The 16,054-nt window shown below is 39.6% G+C and overlaps 1 protein-coding gene and 1 pseudogene across 1 annotated transcript in view; one reads left to right on the top strand and one right to left on the bottom strand.

Annotated features, from left to right (window-relative positions):
• The window catches only part of ROCK2 (Rho associated coiled-coil containing protein kinase 2), a 158,489-nt gene that overhangs the window by 65,810 nt on the left and 76,625 nt on the right, over positions 1-16,054 (bottom strand). The window contains 1 exon segment of the mRNA XM_027773604.1: positions 3,954-4,091. Coding sequence (XP_027629405.1) covers positions 3,954-4,091 — 138 coding nt within the window.
• On the top strand, positions 5,202-5,709 carry LOC102490668 (M-phase phosphoprotein 6 pseudogene; annotated as a pseudogene).

The following is a 16,054-nucleotide window of genomic DNA, read 5'->3' as shown; positions in this document are numbered from 1 at the left end:
ATGGCTTTAAAAACATGTGTGTCCAAATTCTGGAAGGAGGAAGAAATTGAAGAGAGGGGACGCTTCATGGTCATTCCCTGTGGGGCGGTGCTTTCTTGCTTTCCCTGTTTCTTTCTGTCCATCTCCTATAAGTGCATGTACTCTCTAGCAAAATTTTTTAAAAATAAGGATTTCATATGAATTTTGGGGAGACACAAACATTTATCAATAGACCATAACACCTATTATTATTATTATTTTATACTTTTTCATAATATTAATAATATTCTACTATGAAAATATTTTCATTATCTTGGGCATGGAGCAGGATGAATCAAACTGTAGGGTCTACAGATATGACTACATCTAAATTTTAAAAATTCACTAAGCAACAGACAACTAATAGTCAAGAAAACATATTTCTAATGTATATAACCAAGTATTAATATCTAGGGTCTGCTAGCATTAACAAATCAATTAAAACAAGCAAAATGGAGCTAGCAGGTGGCGTGGTGGTTAAGGGCGCTGGACTCCCACAGGGCCGACCATGGTTCGAGTCCTGGACCTGGCGGCTTGCTTTCTCACTCATTTTCTCTCTTTCTCTCCCTCTATCCCTCTCTCTCACTCTGTTCCTCACTGGTCAAATTAAAAATAAATAAATAAATAAAGTTTTAAAAAGGCAAAACGACGCATCTGAAAAATAGGATAAGCAAAGTGGAAGGAAGACAAATTACTAATAAGTACATAAAAATATGTTGAACCTCTTAACAAGGAACTGTAACTTAACAGAATAATGCCTTATTTCTCAAGCATGTGACTAATTAAGACTTGTAATAATTACAACATCCAGTATATGCTAAAATTGTGGTGCAAGAAAACATCTACTGCACAATTACAGATAATGCAAAGTTGTAAGCAACTTTTTACAAGGTAATTTGGCAGTGTCAGTCAAAACATCAAATCTGACCTAGCAGTTCCAATGCTAGTAATCTATTCTAAAGAAACACACACGTGTAAACGATGCGCCTGTAAGCACAGTAAATTCCACGTCAAGGGCAGAAATGTACAAGATAGGCCTGGAACGCTTTGTTAGACAGAAAGCAACCACGCTAGCGAGACTACAACTGAAGGTCTCAAGAGCGGTGTGCCAGCAGCCGGAGATATGCGATGAGAGCCTCGATAAGACGTTCAAAGGAAGGAAACACATCACACAGGGTTTATGTCCAGAGTTAGAACCAATACTCTCCCCAAGCTGGTCACCCCTAGAAGATAAAAGTAAACTGATGCCTGATTTTGAAAAATGGTAAATAAAAGAATAAAAGCATTTATCCTATCCTTCCTATGTGAACTGTACCAGTGTGTAAAAACTAGCAAATAGGGGAGTATTTTTCTTTACAGATTAGCAAAGAGGAATGACTGAATTGGCATGTCACCATTTTATAACCCTTAATAAATTTATGGATTGAGGTCCTGACCACAATTATTACTAGTATATTATTATTATTGCTATTGTTATCCTGCTAATAAAACATGTTCTATGAAGTAGTCCTGTCCTGCTCCCCCGAAACATCAAACGTGAATCTTACCAAGTCTCTGTATCTAACAATCAGTTTACAAAAAAATGAATAAAAGAGAAACACATTAACCTACAACACAAAGACAAATGCAAAATTCAGGTGTTTTCAACCAAGGCACAAAACAATACAAAAGAGGGAAACTCTAGATTGAGATTTGGCAGATATATCCGAACTTAAATTTTTTAAACGTCAAAACTAAACTGGGGTATTTAGGGAGGCACATTGGGATGATGAAACTACAAAAGAAAGCAAGGAAGTTTACCATAAAAGTGAAGACATTAGAAAGACATCATAAACTGGATATAAAGAAGGCTTAAAATAGATAAAGTCCTGCCTACCAGCAAAAGAATCATTTTTAAAATGTATCAATATTCATTTACTGAATTCTAAGAAATACAGCTTTAAGAAATACAGATGGATCAGGTATCTAAGCATAACTCGTGTAAGAAAAATGAAAGAGCTATTTCCAAAGAGTATAGAAACCAGTAAATCAGGGCCCATTCACTCAGTTAAATAATGAACAGTCAATAAAAAGTAAGAGCGAAGTCATTACAAATGGAAAACTATTTGGAATAACTCACTGAATTTGATTATAGGCATATCTCATGACTGATTAATTTTTACCTCAAGGCAGATTCCCTAAAAGGAAGGTATGAACATAAGCCCCAAAATCCATATAAACGAATATTCATAGCATTATTCTTTATAATACCCAAAAAAAGAAACAGCCCAAATGTCCATTCAATGATGAATGAACAAAATGTGGAACAGCAATAACAGGGTATACGTTCCTCAGTCAGAGTACGGAGTGAACTGCTGATAGCTGCTTTAACATGAATGAATGAGGAAAACGCCATGCAAAGTGAATGATGCCACGGAGGACTGGATTTACTACATAATCCATTAGAGTGAGATGTCCAGAACGGGCAGCTCCGTAAAGACAGAAAGGAGATGAGTAGTTGACAGGAGCTGGGGTTGGAGAATAATAACTAATAGATTCAGGATTTCTTTCAGGGATGATAAAAATGTTCTAAAATTAGGTAATGATGTTTGCACGACTCTGTGAATGTTTTTAAAAATCACTGAATATTGAAATAAAAAATCGAGTTAGTCTCTTTCACAAGTTTTCTCGAAAGTTAAATATTTCACACATATAAATCTAACAGTGCATGAACGTTCTTTATCAAGAGATAAGCAGATGAAGTCTGCAACTGTAACCTTATTTTTCAATGCTTCCTGTTGATTTGCTTCCTAAGATCCATTATCTCAATAATTAACAGATCTTCTCTATCATGACCATTATAAAGGTCCACTTGGCAGTTAAAGACTAAAAGGTACTAATTTATAAAACAATTAACTAGAAATGGCAACAAATTCAGTGCTATAAAAACAATTTAAAGCTAAAAGTGGAATATTTATTACCATTATTCTTTAATCAAGTAAGTCATTAGGTTACATTATTTACGACAAACATTTTAGTTTTAGCTGCACATATTATAATTAGAAATTCTACTTACTGACTAAAAAAAAAAAAAAAAAAAGGGAAGACTGAGGCTTAGCCTCATTCAAAAAAGCAACTAGTAAGTTTTTAAATGGCACAGTCAACCCTTGTGGCAGGTTTTGTTTTTTTGGGGGTGTTTTTTTCCCTCCAAATTGCTTTCCACAAATGAGATTTCAACTCTTGGAAAATTTAAGTGTTCTGAACATGCACTGGTATACACATTTTAGTCATGATACTTTCAAAAATGTTTACAGACTTACATATACTTGAGTATGAAACATCTTTCAGAGAAGCAAGGCTGATAATGGACATGACAGAGAAGGACGAGAAGCAGAACTGTAAATTCCTCAATCCACAACCAACGAAGAGGCAGAACTAGAATCCCTGCTAAGATTCTACATTATAGGTAATATGTAAGACGATGGGGAAATTTTCAAAATGCTTTATTAAAGAAAGGGTTTTTTCCCTCAGGACAGGCTGATCCATGTAACATGAACTTCTAACTAATATGAATATGTACACATCCTTCCAAAGGATTCAATGAATTTACTAAGTTTCTACTATGCAAATCAAAAGAGCGCGTGGGTAGGGAATAATGACACACTGGTGCTCAAGCCAACTCTTTATAAAAGAATGAAAAAAGAAAAAATTGCAAGTAATGCTTGTTTCTATACTTCCAATTTAAGTAACTATTACATATTATGTCTATATGGACATACTGTTTAGGAACATTAAACAGGAGTACTGAATTAATCTTATTAAAAATAACTTCACTGTTACTATGTAAACGAAGCATAGGACTATTGGCACAAAATCAACTCTTATGAACAATATATAAAACTTTATACCACATACAAAAAAAAAGAAAAGAAACATATAAAAGTTTGTATACCTACCTGAACCACCCAGGGACTATTGGCAAAGGCCATAATATCTCTTTCTTCCCAGAAAAAAGCAGAATCTGATCTTTTTATCATTTCAAACTTACTAAGAAGCTTCATGGCATAAACCTTCTGTGATGCCTTATGACGAACCTGTTGATTTTGAAAAACACAAAAATTATTAATACTTCAATTTTATGAGATGGGTGAACAGATCATACTGTTGTTGGATCTTCAGAAAAGTCATGACGCATTTTGCCAAGGAATGGCATATTTCTGCACAGAAAAACATAGAAAAATATATCATGACTTTTCTGACAGACCAATATAATGCTATTATAAAGATCTCAATTGCAAAATGAAATTACCTTAGCTAATAAAAATAAAAAGCATAACATCAGAAAATTTCTTCTTTTTCCAAAAATTTTCTATAGGGCACATGTGCTTACCTGAGAGAGAGAAAGAGAGGTAAAGAGAGAGAAAAGTGGGAAATCACACCTGGGGGGAGAGCCATAAGCAATCCCTTGCCTCCGTTCTCTTCTCAGGATTTTGGACACATACACGTGCCTGACCTGTTTTTCAAGCTGCTGGGTTTGGGACTCAAACCACTCGGTCAGCCATGTGGGATCCAGTGCCTTATCCTCTGGGCCACCTGCTGACCCCAAGACTGTTCGTCCTTTTTTTTGGAGTTGTTTTGTTGTGTTTTGTTTTGTTTTGTTTCATTTTGCTATAGGGCACATGTGCTCGCCAGAGAGAGAGAAGAGACAGAAAGCGAGAAATCACCCACAGGGTGGATGGCCATGCCACAATCCCTTCTCCTCCATTCTCCTCTCAGGATCTTGAGCATGTACTCACACGCGCCCGGTGTGAGTTTAAGCCACAGGGTCTGGGACTTGAACCTTGGTCAACTATATGGGAGTCCAGTGACATAGCCATTATATTAACTGCTGGTCCCAAGACTGTTCTTCCTAAGCATGACCTACAACCAAGAAATCATCTAGATAAACATTAAAATTTGACGTGTGACATTATAACTTCAGAAACAAGATTTAGGACCAGCTCTGTGTCCTAGAGGGATCCAGATCCCATGTGAATGATGACTCGGCTTGAATCCCAACCCCAATGGCACATGCATGTGTACTCAAAATGCCAACAAGATGAAGAAATGGAGAAGGAATTGAGGGGCAACCATGCCCTGCTAGGGAGTTTTCATTCTCTGTGTGTGTCTCTCTCTTCCTCTCTCTGGTGAAGGCATGTGTCTTCTGGCAATTTAAAACAAAAACAACAATAGTCTCGTGGCCCGAGCATGGCACCGGGCTGGAAGCAATATGGCAGGCGAGCACAAAATCAAGCTGTCCAAGAACCTGGGGCACATGAAGTTCATGCATGGGGACTGTACTCAGAAACCAAGAAAGAACTAGAGGAGGAGGAAAAGAAAATCATTCATGAAGAACACTGGTATTTGGATTTGCCAGAGCTTAAAGAGAAAGAGAATTTCATAACAGAAGAGCAGAGCTTCTTGTTATGTGAAGATCTTCTCTAAGAAATGAATGCTGCAGATGAATGCCAAGAACAAAGACGACATTGAAGATGAAACAGTGGAGCTTGATGTGGAAGAAGATGAAGAAACAGTTAGAAGATATGAGACCTTGGTGAGAACAACTGGAAAAAAATTTGTCAAGAAGACCAGGCCAATTATGAAGATGAAGAAAATGGAGACATAAAATCAATTAAACCAAAAAAGAAAATGTTCTGAAAACTCCAGGATTAAAATGGATACTTTAAGACATGCCTTAATTGGACCAGCAGTTAGTGTATGGCTATGTTGCTGGACTCCCATGTAGTTAACCATGGTTCGAGTCCCAGACCCGGTGGCTTAAAACTCATGCCAGGCCCATGTGCGTGTGTGCCTAAGATCCCGAGAGGAGAATGGAGAAGGACTGCGTTGTGGCCATCCCCCCTGGGGGGTGATTTCTCACTTTCTGTCTCTCTATCTTTCTCTATCTTTCTGGCGAGAGCACGCACCCTATAACAAAAACCTCTCCCCTGCTCCCCAAAAAGACATGCCTTAAGGCTCAGGGATGCCATGTGAAAGCAGCTTATTTTAGAGCTCATCCTGATGGTGTTTCTATAGTTATTAGCATTATAATGTTTATTTGTAAAAGAAAAAAATGTAAGAGTTCAGAAACATGCTGTTTTTGAAACAGATGTGTGATGAGTGTTATGTTCCTTTGCTGAACAGTATTCATCAAGAGTGGGTTTTCATTCCCTGGCCTTCAAGTGTACACAGATTCAGTTTCTTTTTTTGGAGAAGTTTTTTGCTATAGGACGTGTGCGCTCGCCAGACAGACAGAGAGAGACATAGAGACAGAAAGTGAGAAATCACCCCCCAGGGGGGATGGCCACGCTGCAATCCCTTCTCCTCCGTTCTCCTCTCAGGATCTTGGGCACGCATGCACACGCCATAGCCATTACGCTGACTGCTGGTCCCCAGATTCAGTTTCTTTCTAAAGACTTTCTACTTCATTTTTTTTTTTTTTAATACAGCCATCAGCCTTGAATAGACTCATGTAAGTTAATGGCCAGGTTTAAGTTGCCCCTATGTTTATATTTCACTTTAAATTGTTAATCATGTCAAGCCAATTCATATATACACTTTGGAATGAGATGCCATGTTATATGTAAATATATCAAGAACAAACCTGCTTTTCCAGCCTTATTATCTGCATGCTACCTGGTCATTGTCTATTAATGGTATTATGGTTTTCATTTAAAGCATTTACTTAATTAAAAAAAAGAGTTCTGTGATAAGAAAAAACAAACAAAAAAAGAAATAAAAGTAAAAGTAGAAATCCCTTCCACAGCAGAAAAACTAGTTTAATTGATGTGTTGAACTAGCAGATTATCTCAAAGCAAGTTATTCTAGCAATATTGTTTTTTGTTTCGTTTTTTTTTTTTAGAGGTTTTCGCTATAGGGCGCGTGCGCTCGCCAGACAGACAGAGAGAGACATAGAGACAGAAAGTGAGAAATCACCCCCCGGGGGGATGGTCACGCCGCAATCCCTTCTCCTCCATTCTCCTCTCGGGATCCTGGGCACGCACGCACACGCGCCCAGCGTGAGTTCTAAGCCACCGGGTCCGGGACGCGAACTGCGGTCGACTACGTGAGAATCCAGCGACATAGCCATTACGCTAACTGCTGGTTCTCTGTTTTTTTTTTTTGTTTGTTTGTTTTTTTGAGAGGTTTTTGCTATAGGGCGTGTGCACTTACCAGAAAGACAGAGAGAGACAGAGAGACAGAAAATGAGAAATCACCTCCCAGGGGGTATGGCCATGCCGCAATCCCTTCTCCTTTCTCTTCTGGGGATCTTGGGTGCACACGCACATGCGCCCGGCTAGAGTTTAAGCCACCGGGTCCAGGACTTGAACCGCGGTTGAGTATATGGGAGTCCAGTGACAGTGACATAGCCATTACACTAACCCCTAGCAAATTTTTTTAAATTAAAAAAAAAAAAAAAAAAAGAAAAGAAAAGTTAACAATAGTGTTAAGAAGTTGCTAAGATGCTCCTCCTACACAGATTTAAGCCACTCTTCAAACCTTCAGTTACTCTAAGAACAAATCAAATTCTGTATGTTTCGTAACTTCATTAGAAAAAGCAATTCATATAACTTTGAGTCAATTTATTTATTCAGTATTATTATTTATGCTTGACTCAGATCAAAAATTATTTTTAAAATTCTGATATAACGCAGATATGAACAGAACCTAAGAGATATTTATGAGCTAGAAGAAAATAGTTAAATATTTAAACCAGCAACATTTACATATCAATACAAACATAGAAGGAAAAGCCCCACATTGGAATAAGCAAAAAGCTACACAACAGGGGCGTACAATGACTTGTGAATATGAGAAGAATGCTCATCGACTTCAGTTCTTCACGCACAACTGCCCCCTTCTCCATGCTCCCACAGCAGTGCGAGGTACGGAAGTACTCTCACTGCATACGCCTCTGTCTCACAAGCTCCATTGGGAATGGAACGTTTTCATGTTGTTCAGCGGTTAGCACAATGCTAAACTGTCCAGGTCCACAAATTCAACACAACTGCAGCTATATCTGCATGATGTCTAGAAAGCTGAATAAATGAAACATATTTTGACTAGAGGCTTTAGTTCATTAGGCCTGAATTTCATTTCACTGCTGAAAATGAGCACAGTGGAAAGACCTGGGGAAGGCACAGGAAGAAGACAGCCATCCACAAGCGAAGGACAGAGACCCCAGGAGAAACCAAACCCCCAACACCTTGATCTTGAAATCTTAAACCTTAGGCCTCTAGAAATGCTGAGAAAATAAATTTCTGCTGTGTAAGCCAGGAAGTCTGTGGTGTTTTGTTATGGCAGACCTAGACAACTAATACATCTAAAATTTAGGATACGATTTCTATTTTTTATTTAAAGCTAATTTAAATCCATGACAAAGAAACTGGCAACAGTGGCAATGGCGAAAGTGTACTTAGCACCTACCCTGTGCCAGGTCCCCTGAGTACCACATATGCAAAGACTACTGAGTGGCCGAGAAAGTCATGACACGTTATTGCACATGCCACGACTTTCCTGACAATCTAATAACTCAGTCATCTCGATTTTTTTATTTTTAAGTTTTTGCCACAGGGTGCAAGAGCTCGCCAGAGAGAGGGAGAAGGAAGGTGAGAAACCCCCGCACAGGGGATGGCCATGCACTGCAATCCCTTCTCCTCCATTCTCCTCTCAGGATTTTGGGCACACGTGCACACCCGCCTGGTAATGATTTTCAATCCACCAGGTCCAAGACTCGAACCATGATCAGCCGTGTGGGAATTCAGTGTCTTAACCATCTTGCCACTTGGTGGGCCCCCCATCACAAAAATCTTCAGAAAGTAAATTCTGTCACTGGTGCCGCTCTGAGGTGAGGAAATCAGAGCTCTGATGACGAGAAATCAGTACGCTACAGGATGGAAACGGAAGTCGTCAACTTTGACCTTCCACAGCACCAGAGGACTTCACACGAAACGTCTATTAAAAATTTTACATTACTGGGGCCAGAAGATAGTGAAGTGGTAACATTGTTGGACTCCTACATGGCCAGTAACGGTTCAAGCCCCAGGCCCGGTGGCTTGAAAATCATGCTGGGTACAGGTGTGTGCCTGTCCAAGATGCCAGGAAGAGAGCAGAGAAGGGACTGTGGCATGGCCATCCTCTCTGGGAGGTGGTTTCTCACTTTCCTTCTTACTGTCTCTGTCTGTCTCCAGCAAGTGTACACACCCTACAGTGAAAACCTCTTACAAAAAAATTAACATTATCACTTCAACTATAATAACAATGTTTCTTTAAACCAGTAAGTACTTACAGGTTTCAAAAGAAACATAACTGCTTTTCCAAGAGTCTCCCATCAGTCTAGCCTAAATATACTGTGTATTTAGCACAGGCTATTCTAAACGTGCTTCATATAGTAACTCACTTAACACTCATTACGGCCTATGAACTATCATTTTTATTTTAAAAATGAGTAAATCAAGTCAAAAAGAGACTACATAGTTATCAGAAGTCATAAGAATATTAAACCAGAAAGTCCAAGCTCTTAATCAGTACATTATACTGAAAGCTATTTTTTTCCATAAAAGTGAGACGTCATAAATCATTCATGTCAAAGACCTTTTATGATATAAAAACATGAACTAAATGTACATTTTCTCTACAGGTAGGGAGAAAAGACCTAAATAAATTTTGCCATCCTGGAATTACAGATTTACAGGAATTACAGGAAATACCTTCTACAAATGAGGAAACATAAGCTTGAATTAGTGAAATGACTTGGCACTTCCCCAATTCACAGCATTTTCACATTCTGGTCCCTGTGCTTCAACTCCCACCCAAACCCCACTTCTTTACGTGGCTAACTTCTTTATGTCTTAAGGTGGACATCAGTCTCTCACAGCAAGACCTTTCCTGTCCCCCACTATGAATTAGGCACATCCCTCCACTGTTCTCTCAGAGCAGCCGAAGCCCTTTCCTTTGCGGAATGTATCATAATCTGAAATACCATTTTACTTGCTTAATCTTCATCTTCTCCAGAGGACTACTTTTGAAAAGACATTATCTATGTTACTGTGTCTTAGAAACTAGCTCAGCTCCTGGAACATAACAGACTTTGATTAAATATTTCATGGGTGAATGGGTATATGAAGCATCTAATAATTAACTGCTAATATTTACTGAGTACTACCATATTCCAGGGGCTGTTCCACATGCTTAATATGCAACTTCATATGTAATTTTTATAGTGAGAATTGAAATATGAGAATATGAAGTGTAAGTGTTATCTTCATCTAATAAATAAGAAATTGATGGATACAGGAATTAAGCAACTTGGCTGAAGTCACAGTTAGTTAGTGATAGAGGCAAATTCAGCTCAAGTAGTCTGATTCCAGGGCAACCGTCTTACATCCTGCAGTATACCTGCTATAACATACAGGAGTTACTCTGACAACGAGAATTGTATTTGTAAAGACTGATGGCTGGGCCCTCTGTGTTAATGTTTTTTCCCCCGTTTTTGGAGAAATTTTTGCTATAGGGCATGTGTGCTCACTGGAGAGACAGAGAGACAGAAAGTGAGAAATCACCCCCTGGGGGGATGGCCACGCCGCAATCCCTTCTCTTCCATTCTCCTCCTGGGATTTTGGGCACGCATGCATAGGTACCCAAAATGAGTTTCAAGCCAGTGGGTCCAGGACTCAAACTCCAGTCGACAACGTGGGAGTCCAGTAATGTAACCATTACGCCATCTGTTGGTCCCTACGATAATGTATTTTTAACTAAGCTAGAAAAAGCATTTTCTATGGAAAGACAAATTTGAATCAACTACTGTAAAACTATCTTCAAATGACTATAAAGGTATGAGCACAACAATGTGACCAATATTAAACACCCCCTACATCTCCATCGTACTAAATGATCTACTCCATCGGAATCAGCTGTAAAAGGCTGTCGAAACACTTGGACTTCTCCTTTACTTAAAGAGTTTCTACCTAGGGTAACAGAACCAAGAACTAAAGCCAAAACAAACATGCTTCAAGCCCTTGGGTCAGGTCATCAGATTAAAGGAATGTTAAAATATTTTTCATTTTTAATAACATGTGACTTTATTTCTACATAGTTTGTGGCCAAAACAAATTTTGGGAATGAAAATTAACATTCTGCACCTATATATTTTCTTTTTCTTACTTTCCTTCCTTTAACATAGTGAATTATAGTGATCGAGTTAACTTAAAACAGGGGTCGGCACACTGGACAACCACATGACTGACCAAGGTTCGAGTCCCGGACCTGGCAGCTTGCTTTCTCACTTTCCTTCTCTCTCTCTCTCATTCTGTCCCTCTCTGGACAAAATTAAAATAAATAAAGTTAAATTTTTTTTTTTTAATTAACTTAAAACAGTCAGTGAATACCATTCCATTAAAACATGGTAAGTCAGAGCCAACAGGTGGCGTGATGGTTAAGGTGCAGGACTTCCACATGGCTGACTACAGTTAAATTCCAGACCTGGCTGCTTGATTTCTCACTTTCTTTCTCTCTGTCTGTCTCTGATCAAATTTAAAAATAGTTACAAATTGGGGACAGCAGATGGCACAGTGGTTATATTCTGGATTTTCACATAGCCAACCACAGTTTGAGTCCCAAACCCAGTGGCTTAAAATTTATGCCAGGCGTGTGTATGCCCAAGATCCCAGAAGGAGAATGGAGGAGAATGGATTGTAGCTTGGCCATACCCGCTGGGGGATGATTTCTAACTTTCCCTCTCACTATCTCTGCCTCTCTCTCCAGCAAGTGCACATGCCGACTTGTGTCTTTAGATACTTATACATCAGCTGTTCTTACTATTGAAAGTTTTAAAATTATTTAAAATCTTTAGTGTATCAATAATATGACCCAAAAAAAAGGCATGGAAAACAACCCTAGATACCAGAGACTGAGTGGGAAGAAAGGGGAGAATTGGTAGAGGGTGAGAGGTAGGGATTGTAGCATGGACATCCACCCAGGGGGTGATTTCTGGCTCTCTGTCTCTGTCTTTCTGGTGAGTGCACGTGCCCTATAGCAAAAAACTCTCAAAAATAAATAAATAAAAATTAAATTAAATGAAATAAATATACAATCAAAAAAGAAAGAAAAAGGCAAAGTCTATCCTTCCAAAATTCAACTCAATTCCAGTATCGCTCCCGTAACTACACTGAATCATAACAGACTGTAGAATCAATGTATCTGTTTAAAATACTTATATCAGACAGGCCATAATGAAAGTTAACAATTAAAAGCACTGTGACTAGGCTTATTTATTTTATTATTTTACTGAATCTCCCACAAAGACTCCCATAACATAGGTATTCTTTTCTCTATTCCATAGATTGGAACTCTTGAGAGATTCCTGCCTGTAGTCACCAAGACCTCTGAGCCAGGAAACAGAAGAGCTAAAATTCAAGTACTTTATTTTTTCCTTATCTTTTATAACTCAATAGTCATGTAATCTAATCTTCCACTCAACTCACTAGACCATCAAAACTCTAAAAGCTGAAGTTTGTCATTTTCACTGAAAACCAAAAAACAAACAATAAAACCCAAAATATAGTTCAATATAAATAAAAGTTCATCACTTTCTAAGGAATCCTTTCCTCAAGTCTGCTCCAGGTAAACCTCTAAATTCTCGCAACCACACCTGAGAAGGTACTGTTTCAGGTCCCCTGAGCACTACATCCGAGTGCACTCTATCAGCAAGCTTGTGAAGGCTTCCAGTACTGCACATCGGAAGCCAGTAAGTTACCGCTCCCTCCTAACAAAAAAAACCTGGAGACTGAAAATTCAACAACTTTCCTTGATCTGAGAGAGATGAAGACACAGGGCAGACCACTCCCCCTATGACTGCAGACAGGAAGGCGAAAGAGGAAGCAACAGCTCAATAGGGTCAAAGACTCCTAAGTGGAAATCATCTCAGGAACTAGAGCAGAATAGGAAAACCTGAGCTGAACACGGTCAAGTCTGAGAAGTAAAAGCTCAGTGAGAGGTTCATAAGAAAGTCCCCAGATTTTTGTTGAAGTTTTATACCTAGGAGCTCATCCAGGTACTCACAGTAAACATGGTGGGAAAATCCCCTCATGCTTCCAGCAGGGAAAGGACAAATGGAACTATTTTGAAATATGCCAGAGAACTCTGTTCTTCTTATGAAGATCTGCTCACAGGAAAACCTATTTACCCAGAGTCTAACAGAACTTGGCAAAGGGAAATATAGAACTTGGTACAGAGAAATACAGAATTCCAGCCCGCTCTGGCCATCTCGCCCCACCTAAGGAAAAGGAGAGAAAACTGAGAAGCAGTTCTGAAGTCCAGACTACAGAGGTGTAAGTTCACTAAAAGATTGAGTCTAATCAGAGAACCACTAATTGAGGCCTATTCGCAGCAGTTTTTACCCTACATCATGTCCAGCAATCGAGGAAGAATTACAAGGCATACTAAAAGGCAAAACATCATCTGAAGAGACAGTGAGCAGCAGAACCAAACATAACAGAAATGCTGAAATTATTGGACTGAGAAATAGAACAATGATCAATAGCTAGGGGCTCTAATGGCTAAGCTAGGCATGGTGCAGAGAGGGACACCGTAACTGGAGAGAGAGAAATCCTAAGAACCAACTAAAAGAAATTCTAGAGGTCAAAAAGCACAATAACAACAATAAAGAATACAAGAGCTATTTAGGAACCTGGATGTGGCTGAGGAAAGAATTCCTGAGTTCCAGGGCCTAACAACAGATACCTACACAACGGAAAAACAGAGGAAAAGATGGGAAAAAATCAGAACAGAACATGTTTAAGAACTATGAGACAACTACAAAAGATAATGCATGTCACAGTCATGCAATGATAGAAGAAGAAAAAAACAAAATTAGAACTATTTGAAACAATAATACTAAAAATCTCCCCAAATTAATGTCAGACACCAAATCACAGATCCAGAAAATTCAAGAACACCAAACAGGACAAATGCAAAACAAAACAAAAACAAGAACACAGAGGCATATCATATTAGAACTACAGAAAATCTAACATAAAGAACAAAACCCGAAACAAGCCAGAGAGGGAAAAGAAAATCACCTCCGGGCCAGCAGGTGGCATATTGGTTAAGAGCACTGGACTCCCTCATGGCTGACCACGGTTTGAGTTCCAGACCTGGCAGCTTGCTTTCTCACTTGTTCTCTCTCTCTCACTCTGTCCATCTCTGGTCAAATGTAAATAAATAAATAAAGTAAGTAAGTAAATTTTAAAAATTCTTTTTAAAAAATCACCTCACCTATATAAGAACAGAGAGAAGAATTAAATTGAACTCCTCCTGGAGTCAGCAGGGTGGCATGGTGGTTGAGTTGATGGACTCCCACATAGCTGACCACAGTCTGAGTCCTAGACATGGTGGCTTGCTTTCTCACTTTCTCTCTCTTTGGTCAATTAAAAATTAATTAATTAATTAATGAGATCAGCAGTTAGCGTAATGGCTATGTCGCTGGACTCCCATGTAGTAGACCGTGGTTCGCGACCCAGACCCAGTGGCTTAAAACTCACGCCGGGCACGTGTGCGTGCATGCCCAAGATCCCGAGAGGAGAATGGAGGAGTAGGGATTGTGGTGTGGCCATCTCCCCTGGGGGGGGAGGGGGGTGATTTCTCGCTTTCTGTCTGTGTCTCTCTCTGTCTGTCTGGCGAACGCACACGCCCTATGGCAAAAACTTCTCCAAAAAAAGAAAAAATTAATTAATTAATTTCAGAAAGTTCTTTTTTTAAAAAAATAAATTCAACTCTTCCTCAGAAACCATGCAAGTAAAAAAGGAATGGAGTGAAATATTTAAAGTATGCAGAGAAAAATATCCACCAACTAGAATTCTATACCCTGAAAAAACTGTCCTTCAAAAGTGAAGAGGGGATTCTAGGAAGACGGGAGCAGGAATCAATGGGAATTTTTATCCCCATCTAGGCAACAACTGAATTGGCAGAATCTGTCTGATATAAAGATCTTGGAATGCTGGAGCCAATTAAAGGCTTGTAACTTCCAGGGCGAGGCTTAGACTTGTAAACGGTGGTGGTAAATTGTGATCCATTTGGGCTCTTAGCGTGGTAACAGCTACTCAGGCCTGGCCTCCAGCCCTTAGCAGGCAGCTGTGCCGATGTTCCTGGATCATCCTGCACACGGCTCGGAAAGCTCAGTGGACAGAACAGTGGGGGTCTGTGTTCTGATCACTGATGCTGCTCATGCTCATCAAGGTGCGCGCACGCGCAGAGATGCGGCCACGGCTGCTGCACTCCGCCTCATAGTTGTCAGCCCCTCCCCCTCAGGCTAAGAAGAAGGTTCGGTCCCTGGAGCTGAAGTATCCTTGGGAACCAGCAGTTAGTGTAATGGCTACGTCACTGGACTCCCACGTAGTCGACCGCGGTTCGCGTCCCGGACCCGGTGGCTTAAAACTCACGCTGGGCGCGTGTGCGTGCATGCCCAAGATCCCGAGGGGAGAAGGAATTGCGGCATGACCATCCCCCCTGGGGGGCGATTTCTCGCTTTCTGTCTCTGTCTCTCTCTGTCTGGCGAGCGCACGCACCTTACAGCGAAAACCTCTCCCAAAAAAAAAAAAAAGAATTAGTATCCTTTTTGTAACCTTTTAATTTTTCACCTTTATCCCTTTGGGAGCTAGACATTAAAGACTAAAACATTCAACAGTGACTGTTTATAGGGAAAAATCAGAATGTGTACATATGAAGGATTGGTACAGGTTCAGAAAAGACCTTAGACAACCTTAAGTTTACACCTCAGGGTGGTACTTAGCACAGAGACAGGCTATAGCAACCACAACTCACAAAAACAGTAACAAAAAAACAGCAAACCTTAAGGATGGCGGGAGGGAGGCTTACATCATTTCCAAAGCAACTATATTATTCAAAGCTCAGTTTCAGGGTTACCACATAAATCGACGTTCCGAGATTACCATATTATATTGGGTTGTAGGAAAAGTCATGACGCGTTTTTCCATAGCAAAACAGAAAAATACATGACGGC

This window comes from Tupaia chinensis, unplaced genomic scaffold, assembly GCF_000334495.1.
Source record: "Tupaia chinensis unplaced genomic scaffold, TupChi_1.0 Scaffold000045_1, whole genome shotgun sequence".
Classification (NCBI taxonomy): Eukaryota; Metazoa; Chordata; class Mammalia; order Scandentia; family Tupaiidae; genus Tupaia; species Tupaia belangeri.
This window is presented reverse-complemented; position numbering and strand designations above follow the sequence as displayed.